The 21,760-nt window shown below is 47.0% G+C and overlaps 1 protein-coding gene across 2 annotated transcripts in view; it reads right to left on the bottom strand.

Moving 5' to 3' along the window:
* Positions 1-1,829: 1,829 nt before the first annotated feature.
* Positions 1,830-21,760, bottom strand: part of LOC130584800 (serine/threonine-protein phosphatase 2A 55 kDa regulatory subunit B delta isoform) — a 22,286-nt gene continuing 2,355 nt past the window's right edge. For both annotated transcript variants that reach the window (XM_057385003.1, XM_057385004.1), the window contains exons 3-10: positions 12,815-12,912; positions 10,426-10,591; positions 9,298-9,410; positions 7,885-8,062; positions 6,380-6,544; positions 4,902-5,071; positions 4,730-4,821; positions 1,830-3,807 (exon numbers count right to left, since the gene is read on the bottom strand). In XM_057385003.1, coding sequence (XP_057240986.1) covers positions 3,528-3,807; positions 4,730-4,821; positions 4,902-5,071; positions 6,380-6,544; positions 7,885-8,062; positions 9,298-9,410; positions 10,426-10,591; positions 12,815-12,912 — 1,262 coding nt within the window. In that variant the 3' untranslated portion in view covers positions 1,830-3,527. The remainder of the gene's footprint in view (positions 3,808-4,729; positions 4,822-4,901; positions 5,072-6,379; positions 6,545-7,884; positions 8,063-9,297; positions 9,411-10,425; positions 10,592-12,814; positions 12,913-21,760) is intronic.

Genomic DNA, 21,760 nt, shown 5'->3' on the forward strand with positions numbered 1-21,760 from the left:
GGGCTTTGAGCAGCACAGCCCCTGTGCTGGGCCGGGCTTTGAGCAGCACAGCCCCTGTGCTGGGCCGTGCCCATCCTGTGCCCGGCTTTGAGTAGCACAGCTCTCGTGCTGGGCCGTGCCCATCCTGTGCCCATGGGTGGCGATGGCATCGCTGCTGCAGCCCCCACAGCGAGGGATTTGCCCCAACTACGAGTGGCCTTACCGACCGTACGGGAAYTGCCAGCGCTGAGTTCACTTTGGTGGGAGGTGTAAAGTGTTGAGAGACGGTGGGAAGAGATGAGCACAGGGTAAAACTCCATCAGTTTGTCCTAGTTCAGAGGTAGAATTTGGATTTAGTGCCTAATAAAAGCTGCTTTTGCCAGGACATTCATTTAACCCCCAATTTAACGTTCTCTGCTGTACCTAGCGCAGGCTGTCACTTCCCAGGCTTTACCTGTCCCCTATAAACGTGCACCTGACCCCAGSCCTGCATAGATGAACTAAAGGGTGGCTTCTCCTTGGTTTTTACTGATGCAATGCCTTTCCCTTCAGTGATTTTACCTTATTTAATGAGAAAATGAATGTTTGCCAAAATACCATGTTTTATATATTTAAATAAAAAGGTTCCTGGTGAACTCAGAGTTTTCCTCGTTCCTTTTTTTCCAGTAATGGCTGGAAGGGGCTGATGAGGCTCTTGGCCTCCACGTGTCCCTTTCACACTGGACACAGAATTGAGAAGTTTCCATAGCAACAGCACCAGACCAAGCTCAGGCGTGGCCCTGCTGCTGTCAGGCTTTGGGAAGCCTGCACTGACTGCACACACACACAYGGGGTGATGCTCCTGAGGAGCTGAAAACCATGGAATTGCTGAGGCTGGAAAAGCCCTGTGAGCCCACTGAGTCCCACCATCCCCAGCACTGCCCCGTGTCCCCAGTGCCACATCCACGGGGCTGTGAAACCCTCCAGGATGGGCACTCAGCCCTGCCTGGGGCAGCGGTGCCAGGGCTGGACAGCCCTTCCAGGAGGGAATTGTTCCTCATCTCCAACCCAAAGCTCTCCCTGAGGCTGCAGCCCAAGCCCRAAGCAAAGGTGGGATCAGAGTCCCCGAATGCTCCAGTGCTGCGTTCATTTCCTGTGGGACAGAGCAGCAAATGAGTGGAGCCAACACTGGGGTGTGCAGCACTGCTGTGGTTGGGGATGGATGGGGTGGAATTACTGTGTCCCTTTTCCACTCTGCTGTCCCCCAGCTCCCTTGCAGCACTGGCTGCTGCTCTGGCAGTGAGGGCTGAGGTGCTGAAATGCTCCACACTCACTCATAGATGYGGATTTTAATTAGAATTTCATGGTGTGATAATCACCGAGGGACCGAGCCCGTGTCCTTGACCTGCTGTGGGTGGATGCAGCTCCCACGGGTGGGACTCTGCCCAAGGCCATGGGGCACAGTCAGTCCCAGAAGGGTTTGGGTTGGGAGGGACCTTAAAGCCCRTCCAAGTTCCATCCCTTGCCATGGGGGGCACAACCTTTCACYAGACCAGGCTGCTCCAGYARGCAGCAGTTTYATCAAACTTGACACTAAAATCKGGTTTTAGATAAAATRAATGGAAGTTCTATAAGAATAGTAAACTAAATAAAAGTGGAACAAGCAAMCAGGGCATCGTATTCTTTTTACCTGCTTACACCCATATTCCACTTATATTTGTGAAAAACCAGATCCACAGCAGCAGCACTGCTGTGGCACGGAGCCACTCCAAACCAATCATCTCAACTGGAAATAGAACCATTTGGGCAGGCCCATCCAGCCAATTCCCTCCCACATGGAAGGAAATGTCAAAACAGGGAGCACAGCCAGGTAAACATTTAAAATTTATTAAACTTTTTGGTCAAAAGAACTGAACAATTATGTACAACCCCACGGATCGGCTCGAGCAGGCGTTGGGAACGCGGTCGGATCAACGCTTCGGCGACCCCCCAGTTCCACATCTCCAGAGTTCCAAAGTGTCACCACCACCGTGCAGGACAGGACTGAACCAACTGCACCTTTGCTGGTAGAACCTCAGGCTTTGTCCTTCCCACCTTCCTGGGACCCAGTGGCTCGGGGGGCAGTACCGGGAGGGGCGGGACGGGCATGGTTTGCTCTTGGGACTGGAAGAGCCCTTTGTTCCGGGGCAAACGGAGTGTAACCACACTTGGGACGTGCTGGGGGAAAGCTCGGGGCTCTGGGACGGCATTCCCAGGCTGCAGGCACATGGCAGAGCGCAGCCTCTGCTGCTGGGGGCTGCTGGACCTGCTGGCAGCGCCGGGGCCTTTGGGCCCTGGGCTCATCCGGGGGAAGGGGATGTGATTTAGGCCTCTTTGGAAGAAAAAAAACAAGAAAAGAAACAGTACCTAAGGCTTAAAACAAGTCAGCAACGGAGCTCCAGCAGCCGCTGTCCCGCCAGCTCGGGCTTGGCATGGCCCATCCTGGGTGGCACAGCCCGGACTTGCTCTGGAACTGCTGTGGGAAATACAAGAGACTACGCCAAATATTTAAAATAAACTGTTCCCTTCGTGACAAATACTAAAAACGTTAAAAACCATAATGCACGTCAGGTCTGTCTCCGGCTGAGGGCGAGATGCACCAGAGAAGCTGCATTTTTATCCTCAAAGCAGAGAAGGTGTTGATGTTTTGGTTCCCTCCGTGCAAGGCCGACACTTGGTTAAGGCTGTGGATGTTTCTAGGACCCTTTCCATCTCCTACTTGGCACACACAGAGCCTTTGACAACAAATCCAGTGCAACTCCAACTCTATGACAATGCCATGGAAACTCTAAATTTAGAATCTGAAATACTACACAAAAGTTCGTATTAGTCTGCCAAAAACTCGGGTGTTTTGGGGCAAACTCTGTCAGAGGTGCCACCAGAACTGTTCTGCACCAGCTCAGGACATGCAATACAAAAAGAAGACTGAATACATCCCTCCAGCTCTAAGAACACGTTTGATAGGCTGTTATTTATTAAGTGGTTTCCACTGAAGGTGTGGTTATAGGTACAGTTGGTGAGTAAATAGTCATGGACACCTGCCTAGACCCCAACTCAAGCCCTAGCGCAGTGCTCTGAGGTCACACCCTGGCCCCAGGCCCGAGGAGGAATGTACAGGCATCAAGCACGAGAAATGTTTTGAAAGGCCAATATTACAGCAGAGAGAGCGAGAGAGAGAAATTACACTTTTATGACAACTTTTTCTTCTCAGGTGTTAAATTTTTTTTGGTCTATAAACTGGAAAGGAAGGCTCAGACATCAATAAATACATTTGTTTTGAGTGTTGGCCTCATTGAGCACTGTCCACCAATCCTGCCTCGGAGGGTTCTCCCCCAAAGCCACGTGGACGCTCCCCCCCAGCGAAGGCAGAACCACACCAGGAACTCAAAGCCAGGCCAGATGCTCTCCGTTAGCTCAAGGGAAGTAAGTGCATCAATGTTCCTCACTGATAGGACAACAAGGCCTTTCTTTTACGGATAAACAACTGAGCTGAACTATTGAGACGAGACTCTGTCTGCGGGCAGCCATCCTTAGTTCATCTTTTCCTGGAATAAATACAAGTTATTGGTGGCAGCTACAGCAATGATGTTATCCATGGGGTGCCACGCCGTGTGCAGAATCTTCTTGTTGAAGTCCAGACTGTCAACGCTAATTTCATCCTTCTTTCTCTTGCCRGTTGTGCACACTTTGCGTGGCTTTAGGATGGCACGAGGTTTGCTGCTCTCCCGGGAGGCCTCCAGGGTGCTGTCCCGGAGCGTGTCCCGCTCAAACGTCCGGAAGAAGTTGTTGTAAGATCCAGTCATGATTGTACTGGTTCAAGGAAAAGAAAGGCAGATCTTGTCACAAATAATACCCACCTGCTCCTCTCTCTCTTACACTCATGTCAGACACACTCATAACCATTCCATTCCATTCCATTCCATTCCATTCCATTCCATTCCATTCCATTCCATTCCACCTCTGCTCAATTCCCATGGGATTCCAGCACTGCTCCCACTGCACCATTTCCTTTAGCAGTGTTCCCCCAGTCTCCCCTCCTGCCACTGCAGTTACACTTTGTTCAGCTGAACGTGAGCAAAGCAGGTTTGCCTGRTGCTCCTCTCTTTCTCTGTCCCATGTCAACAGAAGTCAGACTGGTGTGGGTTGGAAGGGACCTCAGAGCCCACCCAGAGCCACCCCTGCCATGGCAGGGACACCTCCCACTGTCCCCAATGTCCAGCCTGGCCTTGGGCACTCAAAGGGATCCAGGGGCAGCCACAGCTTCTCTGGGCACCCTGTGCCAGGGCTGCCCACCCTACAGGGAACAATTCCTGCCCAAAATCCCATCCATCGCTGCCCTCTGGCACTGGGAGCCATTCCCTGGCTCCTGTCCCTCCATCCCTTGTCCCCAATCTCTCTCTCTGTTTCTTGTTGGCCCCTTCAGTTCCTGTGTGGCCACACTGAGGTCACCCCAAAGCTTCTCCTGTCCAGGTGAGCACCCCCAGGTGTCCCAGCAGAGCTGCTCCATCCCTCTGCCCATCCTGGGGCAGCTCTGCAGGTGGGGCTCCCCTGGGCACAGGGGCAGGAACATCCCCAGCAATTTTTGTGCGAGCTGCCTGCTCCCGGGGGATTGCTGCCCTCAATAACTGGAGCTGTCTCCCCCTCATGTTCCAAGCAGCCAGCCCTGGCTCTCCCCAGGCTGCAGCCCATCCTCCTGGTGCCCAGGGCCCCGTGAGCCCCGTGAGCCCCTCACCTGTCGGAGCCATTCCAGCAGCACTCGAACTTGTCGAAGATGCAGTCGTTCTCATAGAGGGAGCACAGCTTGCTGCGCAGGTACTCGTGCACCTGGGGACAAGGACAGCATTGGACACAGAGCCAGAGGGACAGGGACAAAAGGGACACTCAGGGCACTTGGGACACTGTACCTGGTAGGTCTCCACAGGCTTGTTCTCCATGTTGAGGTCCCACACCTTGACAGACAGGTAGTCTCTTGTCATCATGAATCGCCCATTGTGGCTGAATTTCACATCAGATATCGAGGATATTATTTCTGAAAAAAATGATCTGCTGCTAGGATCTTCAGGTTCCTCAAAAACTGCAGAGAGAACACACAGTTCCACATGAAACCAACGCCAGGTCTYAGAAAGTTTTCAGTGTTGGAAAATTGTAAATCAATGACTAGTCTGTTTTTGAAGAAAACTGCTGTTAGACACTTTTCAGAAAAAATCTTTTTTTAAGCAATGTGATGTTCTAGGTCATCAGATTTCCAGATGTCCATCTCCAACATCCAGCTGGGTACAGCACCAGCAAAGCACAACTCAGAGGTCTTGGGGACCAAGCAGAGCAACGTGGGTACAGAAACCATCACACCTGCCCTAATCCCATGGTACAGGAGCAGATGGGAACAGCAGTGATCCAAACATGAGGAGACCACTGGCCAATGTGCTTTTCTTCAGATATGAACCACAGCTGTACTGAACAACCCACTTCAATGTGAGCAGCTACATTTGCAACACAGTYTGTGTGATTTTAGAGAGCAGATCAGGACATGCATTGTTTAAACCCACAAATCAACCTCTGAATTCACATTCCTGACCCAGGCTACCCAGACCTTGTTCACTTTTGACAGACCCCTCGTAACAGGATATGATTCAGTCACAAGCAGTTAAAAATAAAGTGCTTTTAAGTGATTTAATGTAACAGTGAACCAGATCAGTGGGGTGGCCTCGCATTCTCCACTTCCCATTGCACAAATATTTCCTTCCAGCACCACGAAAGCCCTGTGTGCACAGCAGGGAGCTGGCCTGGAAGTGTCAGTGTGGCAGGAACCCCACAGGGCTCAGACATTGCTAAAGCACAGCCCTGCCAGCAGGAACACGTGGCGTGTGCAAGGCCCAGACAGGACCCTCATGGYTTCCACAGCAAAGCTTTCCTTCCTCACCTACTCACACTTTGGTGGCTCAGCAGCCTRAGGAGCAGCCACCCTGCACCCCTGGAAACTTCCAGGACAAATTCCTAGGGATTAACCCTATCCTAACAGCTGCACTGGTCACGGGGGAAAGGGATCCTGGCAGCATCAGCCCAGCTTCCAACACACAGAGGTGAGAGAGCTGCCCTGAACTGGGACGTGATGAGCAGATACCTTGAGAGGCACCCAGCCTGAGTGTGGCCAGCAGACAGGTCTCCCTGGTGCCCACAGCACTCGCTGCCATCAGTTTATGAGGCCAAAATGGGCAAACAGGAGCAGTCAGGCGGTGCCTCCCGCTACACTTGTGCTCGGAGGTGGCCTAGAACAAGACAACGGAGATGTCCCACGCCCCAGCAGTGCGGCCCTGGCTGTGTCCCCAGGGAGGTGGCCCCGTGGCCCAGGGCTGAGCAGAGCAGAGGGAAGGCAGGCACTCACACTTGGCGTGCTGGTCGCAGAGCGCGGCCGAGCGCATGTCGCACAGGCGGATGGTGCCCTTGCTGCTGCTGTACACGAAGGTGTTGCACTGGTGTGGGTGGAACTCGGCCGCTGTGATCACCTCTGTCAGCTCCTCCATGTTGGCTGGCTTGATGTCCACAATGTCTGCCACAGCTGGTAAAGGTCTGCAACGCTCACACCTCAGCCCCTCTGCCAGATTGTCTGGGACAGAGCTTCAAAATGCCAGCTAGAAACTGGGACCAGATCTTCCCTTCCACCGTGTGCAAGGTACACAGAGTGGGGGAGAGCCTTGACAAGGCTGGATTTGACAAGAATCTCACAATGGTCTCAGCTGGAAAAGACAAAGCCCCAGTGCCTAAGCTGGCCTTGGGCACTCAAAGGGATCCAGGGGCAGCCACAGCTTCTCTGGGCACCCTGTGCCAGGGAACAATTCCTGCCCAATATCCCATCCATCCCTGCCCTCTGGCACTGGGAGCCATTCCCTGGCTCCTGTCCCTCCATCCCTTGTCCCCAGTCCCTCTCCAGCTCTCCTGGAGCCCCTTTAGTCCCTGCCAGGGGCTCTGAGCTCTCCCTGTCCCTTCTCCTCTCCAGGTGAGCACCCCCAGCTCTCCCAGCCCAGCTCCAGGGCACAGGGGCTCCCCTGGACTGGCTCCAGCAGCTCCACGTTCTGTGCAAGTGCAGGGTCAGGCATTGGCCAGGTGCCTTTTATAGGAATGGCATTCCCATAGGCCCCATTGTCCTGTCACTACATGCTCTTTTGAGAAGTGCCTCTCCTGYTCTCTCCATCACAAATCCACAGATGCTGGACAATTTCAAACTCCCAGAGTGTAAGAATATCCTACAAGAACCAAAGTTCAACAAGTCTTCCCAGGCTTCCTTCTTAGTGCTTCCCACTGCACAACAAACAAACCTCTTTACCTAAAGCTTTGGAAAACCTGACCTAAAACCTTAGAAAATGACCTATTTAGGAGTCARTACTCCTATGACTTTTATTTTACTGCAGATTTGTCAATGTAAAACATGCTGTTAGTTTTAGATGCGCAGGTTTGCAAAAAGATCTGAAAATTATTTCTGCAGTTAATGGTATCATTTGATATAAAAAAGTATTGTGATTTGGTTTCTTTATGAGAAGTGTCACTGGCTTAAGAGACCACAGTAACAAAGGATCTACTGTTATATCCAGCAACTCTTATTTAAGTTGATGAAACTGCACAAATTAAGGATGCTCCCACAATCCCTCAATTTCTCCTTAGAAATCAAACCCTCTCTGATATTTCTACTGACAGTTTTCCATTGGAGGCGTGCTTGTCCTCAGGAATGCCTGAGCATCCCAAAGCCTGCTTTCGCCGCATTACACCTCCAGACTTTAAAACCCTCTTTTAATCCCTGGATTCAAACACCCACTCTCATTAGTAACATTAAAGCGATTCTCTTCCACACAGCAGCTGAGCTGCACCTGCTGTGCAGRGGGCACAAAAGGATACTAAAGCTCCTGTTGGTGACTTCCAGGTGCCAGAGGTTGATGCGGAGGTCGTCTGCAGACAGGTACGTGGCGTAGTCGCTGTTGACAGAGATGGAGTTGATGTGGTACGTGTGGGCGTTGGCGAAGATCCTGCGCGGGCTCGCCTCCACCATCAGGTCCATGGGCTTCAGCGTTGGCACCTGAGGGGACACGAGCACACAGATGGGCACAGAGTCACTGCTCCTGGAGCAGAGAGCACCCAGGCACACCAGAGACTGGCTGAGTCCATTCCCTGAGCACTGCCACGGCCACCACCATCCCCTGTCCCCAAAGGCCACACACATCCTCTCCAGGGATGGGGACTCCACCCCTGCCCTGATCCCCCTGCAGCAGATCCATATCCCACTCAGCTTCCATCCCCTGCCAGCTCAGAGCTGCTCTCAATGTCCTCATTCAGACCATCAATAGACCTTAAACACAACTGGCGCCAACGCCGAGCCCTGAACCCCGCAAGTTGTTTAATGGCAATTAATTGCATTGCACAGATTTCTGTATTGATCTGGTGACTAAACACTTCTGAAATCCACTGAGCACAAAAAATAATGAGAGAGCTCACGGATACTGACTTTGGATAGTACCAACARGAAACCAGGAAACGTTCCCTGTCAGAGGCAGCCCTTGGTGCCTCACCCAACAGCCATGGCATCTAAAGGTTATAGAAACAAGCCCTCAGCCAGGCTCCCAGATCTCATGGGGGTGCTCAGGACACTGGCAAGAACAGTCTTCAAGTGAATTCCCAATTTGGGAATTAGTTCCTAAACAGGCAGCAGGAATTCTGGCACACCTGGATGTGGTGCTCCCACCATCAGCTGAGCTCAGGAGTGCCAGGCTTTGGCAGGGTCAGGGGTCTCAGCTGAGGGTGGGCACAGGCCTGTCCAGCCCCAGCTGAGGAACACGAGTGCCAATGCCCAGGATAACCTGTGCTCCTGGAACCAGGCACTGATTCATCCCAGAGCTCTCTACCTGCTTCCCTGGTTTGGATCTCCCAGTGTTTACATGTAATGAACSATTACAATTAATCCATTACTTTTTATCAGGCCGCTGTCCTATCTCATCACAGAGACTATTCCAGTGCACATTAGGTAATCCAAATGCTTGGAATTTACCTCTAACAAACACACCTTTACCCTGTTTCMATTTTTGAGTCATCTTCTTAAAAATACAATATTATAATGATGACASTTTCCCTCAAGCTTTCCAGAGGAACTTTTAAAAATAGTTTTTAGATATTAAAAAAATTAAATATCTCAACTTTTTGTGAAAGTTTTCAGTGACCCTGATCCAAACAGCAGTTTTGATTTGCTCATTTCAGCTTGGYAGCACAAAGAGAGAGAACATGCAATAAGACAGGTGGAGTTAAAGAGCAGAGACATACCCGTAGTTCTGTGACTCGGCCAGGCTCCCTAAGTCTTCCATCTTCCTCTTTTAAATTATAACCTTCGGCTCTTTTATCCCTTTCACTTATTTTCCATAGTTTAATAGTTTTATCTAAAACCAAAAATTCACATGCTTGAGAATGAACTGAATACAGAATGAAATCACTAAATACAGAGTCAGCAGAGTGGACATGAGTGACCTGTCTGGATCTGCACTGTTTGCAGCAGAAGGACACTGATGGCATTCTTTACCCCTAGCGTGATATGCAGTTTGACTAAAATCCCAATTTCTGCCTGAGCAGTAAGGCTCTGTGCCTCCCATTCACCCAAATGACACTGCCCAGGGGGGAGTTTCACACACCAATTACTCAAATTCCCATCTAAGCCCTGTATGATTATCTAAATTATATTAACAACCACTGCTAGAGACCAAACCCAACAAATACATGAATTCCTTACACTAACTGTCCTAAAGGAAACCAGGTTTGTCCCAGCTACCTGCTCAGAGCCAGCCAAAGGCAGAGATCAGGATTTGCCCTATACTGAGGGTTCCAAAGGATTGCACTTCCCAGGTGTCAGCAGGGAAATGTTCCAAGTGCAGCCAAGCACTCGTCTCACTCAAGAGTGAGATCCTTGGCTAACTGSAGCCAAACCYCTCTTGCAGAGCATTTAAGATGACATCGTTTAAAAAGTGCTTTGTGAGTTTATTGAGATGTTTATCAGAGAAAACTATTTTAATTCCACAGTCCAGCAGACAGAAGTCACTCCTGCTTTTAGAATTTCATCATGATCTCTCAAAGTGATCCAAACAGTTAGGAATAAGCGTATTCCTCCAACAATAGGAACAAGTTTTTCCACAGAATAGTTTAGATTGGAAAATACCTTTAAGACATGAGTCCAACTGTTCCCACTAACCCATGTCCTCAGTTCTACAATTCCAGATGCTCCATGATGCACCACAACAAAACAGACCTCACACCCAACATTACAATTGAAACACACTTTGCATGTAATTAGAGAAGACATTAAAACAATCCCAAAAAACTTCAGAGAAAACCTTGAAGTGTATGACAAGTGAGATAATATTCCAATGACAAAATTCTTTGTRCAAAAGAAAGGGCCCTTACCATTTGTAGACAGCAGGAAGTGAGCAGCATTCTGTTGTGGTAACCACCTAATTTTATTAATTTTTTCCTCAATTTCTAGACTTTTCAAGTAGTCAAACTCAGGCTCATGACTCTGGAAGGTACTGTAAACATTGTATTCTCCCCGAGAGAGAGGACGGGTTTTAGGCTGCAAGAAAACAGAGCATTTCTTAAGGCTGATGTCACTGRGTCCMTCACAAATGGCCCATAAAAACTARTGACTAGAAACTGTCARTCASAACATCAGCTTTTACAACAGGTCTTGAATTTTACATCTTCCCTCTGTGATATTGTACTCAGTTTARCATCAATAATGTGCACACAGCCCTGCTCTTTAAAAGTGTAGCTTCATGTGTAAACATCTGTGCACTTTCAGGCTTTGCTATCATCGTGTGGTGGGTGTAGGAGCAAGGAACAGAGAGCCAAGTCCCAAGGTTGCCCAGATTTKCATTATCAGATTTGAGGCAGCTTGTTACTGGCTTTCCAGTTCAGTTAGTGTTAGTGGTTCATGCTGCAGAAGAGCCTCAGGGRTGCAGTTTTCCCCTGCCATGTCTCATGGCTTTGGAGCTTCCATACTCTCAGTTAACTCTGAGACTTGACGTGATTTTACTCCCTCCATGTCATCAACTTGTAAGAATTTCGGGCAGGATTCTCTCTTTCACCTGGCCCCATCCAGAAGTTCCCTGCACTCCAGAGAAGCTGCCTTGGCAGGGGTGTTTTCCCTCTGTACTCACACATCTGGTTGCAGTAACTGGCTGTTTGCAAGTGAAGTCAAGATCTATGAGCCCAGGGCAAGATGCAGAGCACTGCAGAGCACCTTCCAAGTGTCTGGGGAACTGTATAACCACCCTAGGTTGTCACTGACCTAGTTAACCTAGTCTTAAATCCAAACTGGGTAAAAATATGATTATTAMATTTTAAKGTTCCAGTRTTATACACYTATAATGCACCTTCAGGTTCCAGTRTTATACACCTGCAGTTTCAYACATAACAAAAGAAWYRTCCCTCATTCCTGACTCTTCCCTCAGTTTCCAGGTGTTCCCAAGGAGACAGCTGAATGTTCCTGTGAACAGTCTCACTTGGGGTTTGCTTTCCCCCACCCTCTGAGGAAGTGATGTGCTAGGTGGGTTTTCCCTTATGGAACAASCGAGAGCCAATCCATATCAGTCCCCTCCACATTGGGCAAGCCCAGGATCCTGAGAAACTCAGGATGCTCCTAAGGCCTTCTGACCTTATCTCAGGGCCTTAGTTAAGTCTCTGGTCACCCTGAGTAAATGATGAATGAGCCCAGAGCTGTCTGGGTACAGCCGGGTAACATTTCAGCAGTGCTGGCATTTCCCTGCTCCAGAGCCTCCCAGTACAACCAGTGAGGCMCCTGTGGGACAAGGGGCTAGAAACAGCAGCAGAGTGAGGAGAAATGCAAAATACTGGCCAGGTGTTCTGCTCTGCAAGTAGCCATGTAAACCCTCCTCCTGTAACCAGGGAGAGCATCACTGAGCYCACAAGGAGAGCAGAGAGGTTCTGCTGGAGAAATCGCACAGCACCTGATGATTCGTAATATTCATGCACAGATAAGCTGAATTAAAATCCCATGATCAATTTTGATATTCCTGAACCAGGAGAATGCTCAAACCCTCAAATTCTCATCAACTCCTCAAAGGACAGGATAACCACAARCTTTGGTGGGAATTGCCCTGTGGAATAGTGACTTTTTAAAGAACACAATCCCAGGTGCTCCCAGACATGACAATTACTTTTCAGCACTCTGTGCACGTTTCTCATGCCCACTGCTGCTCTGGTATCCCAGCTCAGGATGGACACACAGAATGATTAAAGCACTGTCACACAGTTSAACCCCATGATGAGGAGCTGTGGAAGTGCAGGAGGGACAGTGCTCCCACCCTCCTAACTGGAAATACTCTAGTGCTTCTGGAGAAGTGGCTGCTCCCATAGGTTTTGAGTCCTCAAACAATTCCTCACCACCCTATCCCGTTGTCCTTGCAGCTTATTCTATGAACTTCTTTTATATTTTCTCCCAAAGCATTGTGATTTATCTCAGATCAGCCTGACCCAGTGGACAAGTTCAGGACAAAGTCCAAATTCTGCACAGTGACATTGAGCACAACAGGTACGTAAAAAGAATTCATTTGTATTTTGGGGACTTTTTGTTTGAAGGAGGGAGGGGAMCCCTCACCAAACCAACTTACCAAGTGCAGCACAAGGCAGATATTTAGAAATTTGGCTAACTTGGGGTTTTCTGAGAAAACACTCCATTTAAACCATTTAAACCTAAGGGCATGAACAGATGAAGTAAGACTGTGCAACACAAGAACAGTGTAGTAACAGCACTTTTGTTTTTCGAGTCACTGACCTCTTGTTCCCTTTGAAATATAACCACTCTGCCACCTTTGTCTCCTGTTGCAAGAAGATCACCAGTGTAATTAAATTCAACTGTTGAAATTATATCAGCTGTAAAGAGAACAGAAATAAACCAGCACTGTAATGTGGAAAATAAATCAAGGAGTTCCAAGACTTGAACACAAAAAAAAAGCATTACAACTCATATTAATGCAATGACACAATTCTTCATTTACATCCCCAAATGCAGCCATGTTTCAARGTCTATCACAATTTTACTGACAAGATGAAAACACTTATTCCTCAGTGCAGGGTTTGGAAGCCCTCAGTCACCAGAGCATAGTGGCTCAGGACCCCAAGGTGTGTTTGTCCACGGAGATATCCCTGCTCTGAGCCCCCACTTTGGGGACCCCACCCCAGTGTGCACACCCTGCCAGGGGTGGTGTTCATGGAGCAGTGTGATCCAGGTGAGACTGAGGAAAACCTGCCTTTCCTGGGCTGAGCACTCAGGGAGTTATTTCAGGGGGCTTTGGAAAAATCAGGGGGCTTTGGAAAAATCAGGGGGCTTTGGAAATCACCTCACTACAGGGGGAAAATAAACACAATTCTTCCAGTTGAGCTGCCTGAATCAGTTCCACGCAGAAGAATCAGCAAGGATCCGTGAAAACAGGAGGGCAAAGGAAAAGCTGTCAGGAGCTGCAGCTCCAAGTGCTGCAGTGCCCTTGGGCCTGGGCTGTGAAAGCAGCCCGTGTTTATCCCCCAGTGCAGCCACAATCCCTCTGCGAGGTGGCAATAAAGAATTAATTGCCATTGAACAACCCTCAGCCAAGGGCTGGGGAGATAAGAGCTGGAAATGTCTGTCCTGAGGCCCAGGCAGATGGTAACAAACCCAACAGAGCGCTCAGCAAACACTGCTCCTGCTGGGCCTGCTCACATCACATATTGCATTTATGATGCAGATAGCAAAAWTCTGAGGTTTCAAGTGTATGATATCAATTAGTTCCAGAGTGTGCAATTGGAGACTCCCTGGAAACTCCTTTCCTGTATTGATTTTGATGTGCTATCTTTGAAATTCCTTTCAATAATGCCCTATTCTCACAAGGAAGGTGATTAGAAACAMAAACCATTTTTCTCAACATAAATTTATTTTTCATCTTTTATCAATGATGCCCTTAAAAGTTTTTTCCTTGTGCATAGGGATAATGATTTACCTTGGATTAAAAAAAAAAAATTAGAACAACTAAATAAATGAGTAAATATCATCTTTCTACAGATTTATGCCAGCCTTCAGTATCACATTACTAACCAGCTTCTGAACACATCCAGTTTTATAGGCACCTTTCTTTAAAGGGAATTATCACCCAATTATCAGTTATTATAAATTATACACAGGGATTTTAGAAGACACCCCAGAAAAGCAGCAAACCAAGGAAACAGAAACAAACTGAGGAGGTAAGCAATCAGTGAAGTGACTTCACAGAGCAATTTTATGACATTTTCAGTGCTCAGATATGAAGTAGCCATTAAGTTATGAAWGTTTATTAGTAGCAAAACTAATATTCTGCTACCACCACCATCTGCAAGCCCTTCTAGCAAGGATCCYTTTTACCCTCAGAKACCCARTARCCTAGCAAGAATAAATGCCTCCTTSACACATGCAATTCTTTCAAAGWCACAARAACTACTTTTCCATTTTGTTTCAAAAAGGGAAAAAGTTATTATTAGCTTCTTGCATCCTCTACTGSAGTATTCACACAATTATTTGCCCAAAATAATCTGTGTATCATTTTTGTTTCCCAAAAATGCCAAAATCAGCTGCTGACACAGCCATTATTCCCCAGCAGTGCTATTCAGACAAACAGAATCTTGGGTGGAAACACACCAAAACACACACACTACCCAAATTCCATGGCTTGAAACAAAAAGTGCAGGCAGAGGAGAGGAAAGAACGTGCACTGAAATAGTCTGTCACCAACATGCTCTAGGGAACAGGGAACTGGGGGAGCACAGCAGGACAAAAATAGAGACACTTCCTTCAAATATTTTCTAAGTTACAAAACTTGGAATATGAGCAATCACCTGTTTTAATAGCACTGTACTTGTTTTATACATAAATGGATGAATTATAAAGTTTTCTCTATAGGCGTATTTAATTGAAGTAGATCAACCCCCCAAATCATTCCACCCACTATCCTCAGCACTCTACCCTCTCAAAGCAGGTAAAAGAAAAAATAAAATTACAAAACTCAAAGTAAAGCACAGAATGAATTCCAAACCATCCCTGTTCTGCTCAACACTTCTCCCACCTACATTTGCTCTTCACTTCCAAGTCAGCTTAWAACTTTTAAGAACAAGGCAATTTAACCTCTGCAAGTTCTTCATCATCGCATTAACTCTGGGATTTCTAAAGCTTTTTTATAAGATGTCAGAACTATTTCTTAGGTATACAAGCACCAGTCTTATTCCCTCACCTTTTTTTTTTCTTCAGCCTTTTCTCAATGCCAGCAGAATAACCCCCAATGGAATGTACAAAAGGGTGAGCAAAGCCAAAGCAGGGTGATATTTGCTCATGGACAGCATCTCAAGACTCTCGTCTCAGGTACTGCTTTTCTAGAAATGGGTTGGTCCAACCATCCCTCCAGTTCTGTTCCCGTGGGGTTGGSAGTCTGCTCTGCAAGYATCCAKGTAAATCCTGTAACTAGGGAGGGCRGCAATCCCTGGGACTCCACAGTAAGAATCAAGGCTGGCAATACTTCTTTCCTGACATGAAAAAGTCATGTTTAGCCTCACTTCTGGAAAAGAGTTCCAATTTGGTTACACWCTGCATCCAGAGGAGAAACTGTTTTCACAGCTGGTGTATTAAAAAGATTGCTGGCAACTACATTGTGATTCTGGAGCATCCCCACATTTAAGAGTACTGAGCACTTCCATGGGTAGGAAACACCATCCAAGCACATCAGAGGGCACAAATATCCAGCTCTACAGCCATGTGCTGGAGCCCATTCCCTGGCTCAGGACAGCCCTTAGTACTGACAGATGTGTCAAAGTTCAGTTTAAATGCTCTGAGCCTTTCACCATCCCTGCTGAGTGTCAATCCCCCTACAAACAACTCCTGCCAGAATTCTGGGAAGTTTATAGCCTCCAGAGCCAGTTCTGCTGGGAGTGAAAGGGGCTGGGGTGGCAGAGACCAGCTTTTGTTAGGATTTGGAGATGAGAGCAAGCTAACACCCGCACACTAACTTAATCCCCCCAGGATTCATCCCGGGTATTTCTGACACCCGTATCAACACCCAGGCTCTCTGTTGAGGTAATGGAGAATGCAAAGAGATCCACAACATCTACATCAGGTGCCTAAAATTAGCTCCTGTGAACTTTTCCTCTCTAAGCTGGCTRTGCCTTGCTGCTCTGGTTAAAACCCAAAGCTGAAAACATGGAATGATTTGATGGCTCACCCACCAAATGAAGCTCAGGACCAACACTAAGGAGACATGATCAGCACCAGCACTTCTCTCATCCTCCTGAGCTGCTCAGAGCCTTTTGCCACAAGCCCACACCTCAGACATGCAGTGAAAAAGGAACCAAAACCTCACAGCTCTCTARCAGCACCTAGAAGGGAGGCTGCTCCAGCTTCCAGGGGATTTAAACTCAGAATTTTYCAAGGATGTAACGGACAACAAACCACTTCATGTTCAGCACGCAGCCTGAAMAATGTCTGCCTGCAAACCTGGCTCCTGTCCTGCCCCTCAGAGAGAAGTCTGAATGCACAGCCCCTTTTTCCAGAACCCATCCTAGGACCAAAGCTGGAACTGCTCTAAGGCCTGGGGAACTCTGCAGAGGCTCCTGCTTTGAGAGGAATGGCTGCATTGGCCTGCAGGCAGATGGATGGCACAGATTGTCAGGGAGACTGCCAGTGGGAACTRAGCACAGAGAGAATGTTTCTGTGCCTGTGATCAAGCTCAAAGGTGACACACCTTTCCCTCCAACACTGTTATCCTTCAAAGCTGGAGTTATCCTGTAGCTGCACAAAGCTGGGGGAGACACTGCGTGGTGTCCACAGTGGATGGAAACCAAGCAGAGTGTGCAGAAGGGATCAGCACAGGTTATGTGCTCCTAAATCCATTCAGAAAGCAGACATTGGGATCTCCCTGGAAYGCTGTGCTGACCTGCATGACACGACATCAGAAGGAACACAACTCTGTTTGCAGCAGGAGGGGACAACAGACCATTCTGAGGGACCACAGTGTGGGCAATGGAGAACAGCAAGAAACCAAGGCTTCAGAGCAACTCAGGAAACACTCTTCAAATAAAAATATAATAGGAGCAAATAAGATCAGTGAAAATAACAGAGTCCCTTTAGAGGGAAGAGATTATCAAAGAAAATGAAGCAATTTAGAGACCAGCACCTGCTAAAGGGCAAATCATAGAAAAAAAAAGCTTTAAAAACCAAAATCCTATTGCGCTTAACAAGTTCCAGACACACAGGGCCTCAGAATTGCTTGTCACTGATTTGCAGTAATTGCACTTCCCAAACATTCCCATGGACATGCAGCTGCACTGAAAGGCTCTGGGGTGGCAGTCAGACAGCTCTCAGTGGGGATGGGTGCAGGTACCACACAGACACTGCTCCCAACAGACCATCCCTCACCCTCACCGTGCTGCCAGGCAGGCAATGCTGGAATTTCAGTCACTGCAGGATTCTGACCCCAGCACTCACTTCCACTCCTCAGCCTTTCTCTCCTCCCTGTACATGTCACTGATTTGCACAAGGSCTGTCCCTTCCAGCTGCCAGAAGTGCCAATGGAGCAGAGTGGGGCACCCTGCAGTGGGAAGGGACTGACTGCTGGTGCTGCCAGTGCTCCTGAAATGCTGTTTCTTAACAGCTGATAGAAATCAATTGTACTGAAATACAGCCAAACTTTACAGCTACCAATAACCACCTAACAGTACACATATACATACAAGTTACTCAAAATCACCTATTTTTCAGAGTATGTCTCCTTATACATGCAATTTTTACACTTTTAGGATTTCTTTGAAGAGTGAACACAGCASTGAGGTGTACCAGAAATCAGGAGCAGAAAGGGGTAGAGTTTTCAAAGAAGTTTTTCAAACTTCTCTCAGCTTACATGACTAAACACTCTGCCAATGTAAAGTATCCMTAAGGTCTAACAATTTTTTTATGCCCTAATACTCAAACCACTTGTGAAAYGGCTTGGATTACCTTTAGGGACCTGACAGGGTTTAACTTAGACCAAAATAATTTTGCTTTTGGGACTAATTGACATCTTTGAACAGATTTAAGGTAAAGCAAGGGCCTGAGCAGCTCACTGCCATCGGCCAGCCAGGAAGCAGAAGCTGTTTRAGGTCAGAGCTGCTGCTGACAGGCCATGGCAAACTCCAAACATCTTGTTTGGAGTTGTGTGAGAATGCCTGCCAGCTCCTGTGTGTCCTGGATGCCTGGAGCTGAGCCATTTGGCTCTCCTGAGGAGTGCACAGGCTGAACACAGGGTGAAAGGCAGCAGTACCAGGCGCCACACTGCCCCAAGCCTGCCCCAGGGGCTGCCCAGGACCCCCAAAACCAAACCAAACCAAACCAAACCAAACCAAACCAAACCAAACACCAAACCAAACCAAACCAAACCAAACCAAATCCTCCTCAGGGATGGCACAGCACCTCAAAGTTCCAGCTCATGAAACACAATGAGTGCCATTCCCTCATTTAGCTGAATTTGTGATTTCTTGTCAGTGGAACCACACCATGATTTGATATTGGAAGTATTTTGAATTATATCCTACAAAAGTTGCCTTCTCTGAGTTTGGAGTGCATGGATGTGTCAATGCACAGAAAACAAGACCAGCATAAAGAGAGCACAGCACCAGAAGAGAGCAGCAAAGCCAGAGCTCAATAAAACAGAGCTTGCCCTGCCTTCCCCACAAGCCATGAGAAATTATGGAGGCTGTTTCTAAGACTCGTGACATAATCCAGTATTCTTTGTGCAAATCTACTGCCTCAGTATTATTTTTTAACCTTTGGAAGACTAATTTCAATAAGCTTTCTCCTACTAGAAGTATATTTAATTAATTCATGCTATTCTTAGTTTTTTCTAAGTAGCTCATTGTGATGGCTTTGGGTGTACTTCCATCAGGAGTTCATAAAAGTCTTAACATGGTAAGAAAATCACATTTTTCTTTCACACCTTCCCATCCTTCAAAAAAAAAAAGTGGGTTTTGTAATTTTTGATTAAACTTTTTCCCCTGGCAAAGTGCTGAYGTGTCTGACCCAGCAGCTAATGGGCAGCAAAAACAGATGAAGAGTTTGTTAAAGTGAGGGGAACAAGGGATCTCTCAGTTTGTCAGGGAAGTCAATCAATACCAGTCACTGTCTGGAGAACTTAAAGTTTATTTCTTGGRTCAGTAACTGGAGATACAGAACTGCATCCAGACATAGTCATGGATTAGATGCAGAACATTTGGCCCATGGGAATTTGGGCATATCTAAAAACTATTCAATAAACTGATTCATATTTTACTTGCAAAAAAAAAATAAAAATAAAAGACACACTCCAAACAGGACAATTTTAAACATACAAAACAAATCCAACACTGAAGTCACAGAAGTGATAAAGTCTCTGGCAGTATTTGCATTCAGTATTTAAAAAGGTCTTTCTAAAAAAAAATTGAATCTAAGAATTACAAGTTCCATGGGCAATCAGTGCAGGTTTTGGAGTCATGTGGTTTCCAACAAGACTTTTGTTTTAGGAAAGTCATATCTAATACTTTACAAAATCCATATTCAATAACTGATGGATTATCCTGGTCTTTCAGAAAYAGTCAGACTGAACAGTGCCCTTCTTTTTCCTGACACAGAGCCTGTCCAGAGGTCAGGGATTAGTCACTGAGGAAAAGCAATGCACAGAGAAGACAAAGAGGAGACAGTGATTTTCTGTATTAATGACCTAGTTAGGAAAATCCAGCTGCCAATCTAACACAGCCACTTGTCACAGTGTTTGTGTTAAAACCAGACAYCTCAGAAACAACTTCTGCATATAAAATGTATGTTAGAACTTACTGCAAAAGAAAGGATTTTCTGGTAAAGTTGCCTGGCTGAGCAGTTTCACCTCCTGAATAAACCTCTAAGAAAATCCAACAGAACACTCTGCATGGAAAAGGCTGGACAGCAACTTCATGGTGTCCTCTTCCTCTAGAGAGCTTGTTTTTCACAAAACAGACCAAAAACTGACAGCACTAGCAAGTTTCCACCGTCACAAAAACACACACGCAATTCCAAGGCTATTTCAGGGCAACAGCTGCCCATCAAGCAGGTTAAGATGTGCATTTTGCTAAGAGAGGATTTAAAAGATGGTAATGAGCAAATATGTCCCTAACTGAGGTCCAAAATCTAGCAATGTAGTTGTGCTCTTACTAATAAATTAAATTGGGCAATTATTTGTAAACAGATTGCATACTTTTTATATTTAATTCCAATTTCAAGGTAAAGTGTAACACGAGAGGAAAAGGCCACAAATCAAAATAAAAACAAGTGACAAAGCCTGTAAATAGTTCTGGTATTGCCACAGGAAAATAAAACTTTAGGGGTAGTTTTGCAAAGCCTGGTGCTGAATGATTCCTAGGAGCTTCCCTGCTCTGCACAAATCCACATTGSTCAGGAATTACCTGAGAAGCAATGTGCCCCCAGGAGCCAGATGTCCCCAAGACTTTATCCTTTACACATGGAGAACTGACTTTTTAGTCACATAGGTGACAGATCCAAGAAAAAAGAACCATTTAAAAGCATAAAAACTACTCATACATACTTCTACAAGAATTCTGGGAACTTCAGAGCAAGCTACAAAATATATAAAGGCGGGGGGAAAGGAAGAAAACAAGTGAGTCKAGTTTCTTGAGCAGCTTTCCAGTCTATCCTTCCCATGGCCATTATTTTAAATGGAATGCCAAACAAGTGGCATGAAAATGAAAACACTGGCAGCACAATTTCCCCATAGCAGACAGCAAGGAAAAATATTTACTGCAACCAGTAAAAAAAAAAATCCCAAACCCAAACTGAGAACACACGGCCCTGCAAGACAATTCACACTTTAGAAAGGAGCACTGCCAGCCTGGACARTTTGAACACAGGAAATTTAGGAGGAAAAAAAGAACTTTCTCAGCAGAGTTAAGCACAACTCCACCCTGGTTCTGCACACTACAGAAAATATTTTTCCCAGTTAAAACGTTTCTTGTTTTCTACTCTGTCCAAAACATGCCGCACTGGAAAGTTTCAGAGAAAYGTGAAGGTGTGCCCTTTTTCCCTGCTTAATATCCCTATTTATAGCACCCAAACGTTAACAAGTGGGAATCAAATCTCTCCACAGCTGCAGRAAGCCTTTAAACTGCACTTTTCAATGCAGCACAAATGACAGAGCTGCACTCCCTGTGCGTCAGAGCGAAACCTGACAAGCCTGACAGACTCCACTGGTGTTTCTTTCTTCCCTCTCTCCGTATTGTATCACTGTTGTTACATTTTATCCCAAGCCCAGAGCTGGAAACAGTTATCCTGAGCCATAACTGTACCCAGCTCTGGGCTCCTCAGGACAAGAAAGYCAARGAGCCACTGGAGAGGGTCCAGCAGAGGCCACAGAGAGGATTTTGGGACTGGAGCATCTCTGAGATGAGGGTAACCRTGGGAGCWGGGCCTGGTCAGTCTGGAGAAGGGAAGGCAGAGAGGGAATCTCATCAATCCATACAAATACCCCAAGGGCCATCAGAGGATGGTGTCAGAGACAAGACAAGGAGCAATGGCCATAAACTAAAGCACAAGTTCCACCCCAACACGAGAAAGAACTTCTTCCCATGGAGGGGGCAGAGCTGGAACAGCTGCCCGGGGAGGGGCTGGAGTCTCCCTGTGCCGAGACATTGCAAACCTTCCTGGATGTGTTCCTGTGTCACCTGCTCCAGGTGA

This window comes from Malurus melanocephalus, unplaced genomic scaffold, assembly GCF_030028575.1.
Source record: "Malurus melanocephalus ecotype Western Australia unplaced genomic scaffold, MMel_1.1 scaffold_770, whole genome shotgun sequence".
NCBI classification, from domain to species: Eukaryota; Metazoa; Chordata; class Aves; order Passeriformes; family Maluridae; genus Malurus; species Malurus melanocephalus.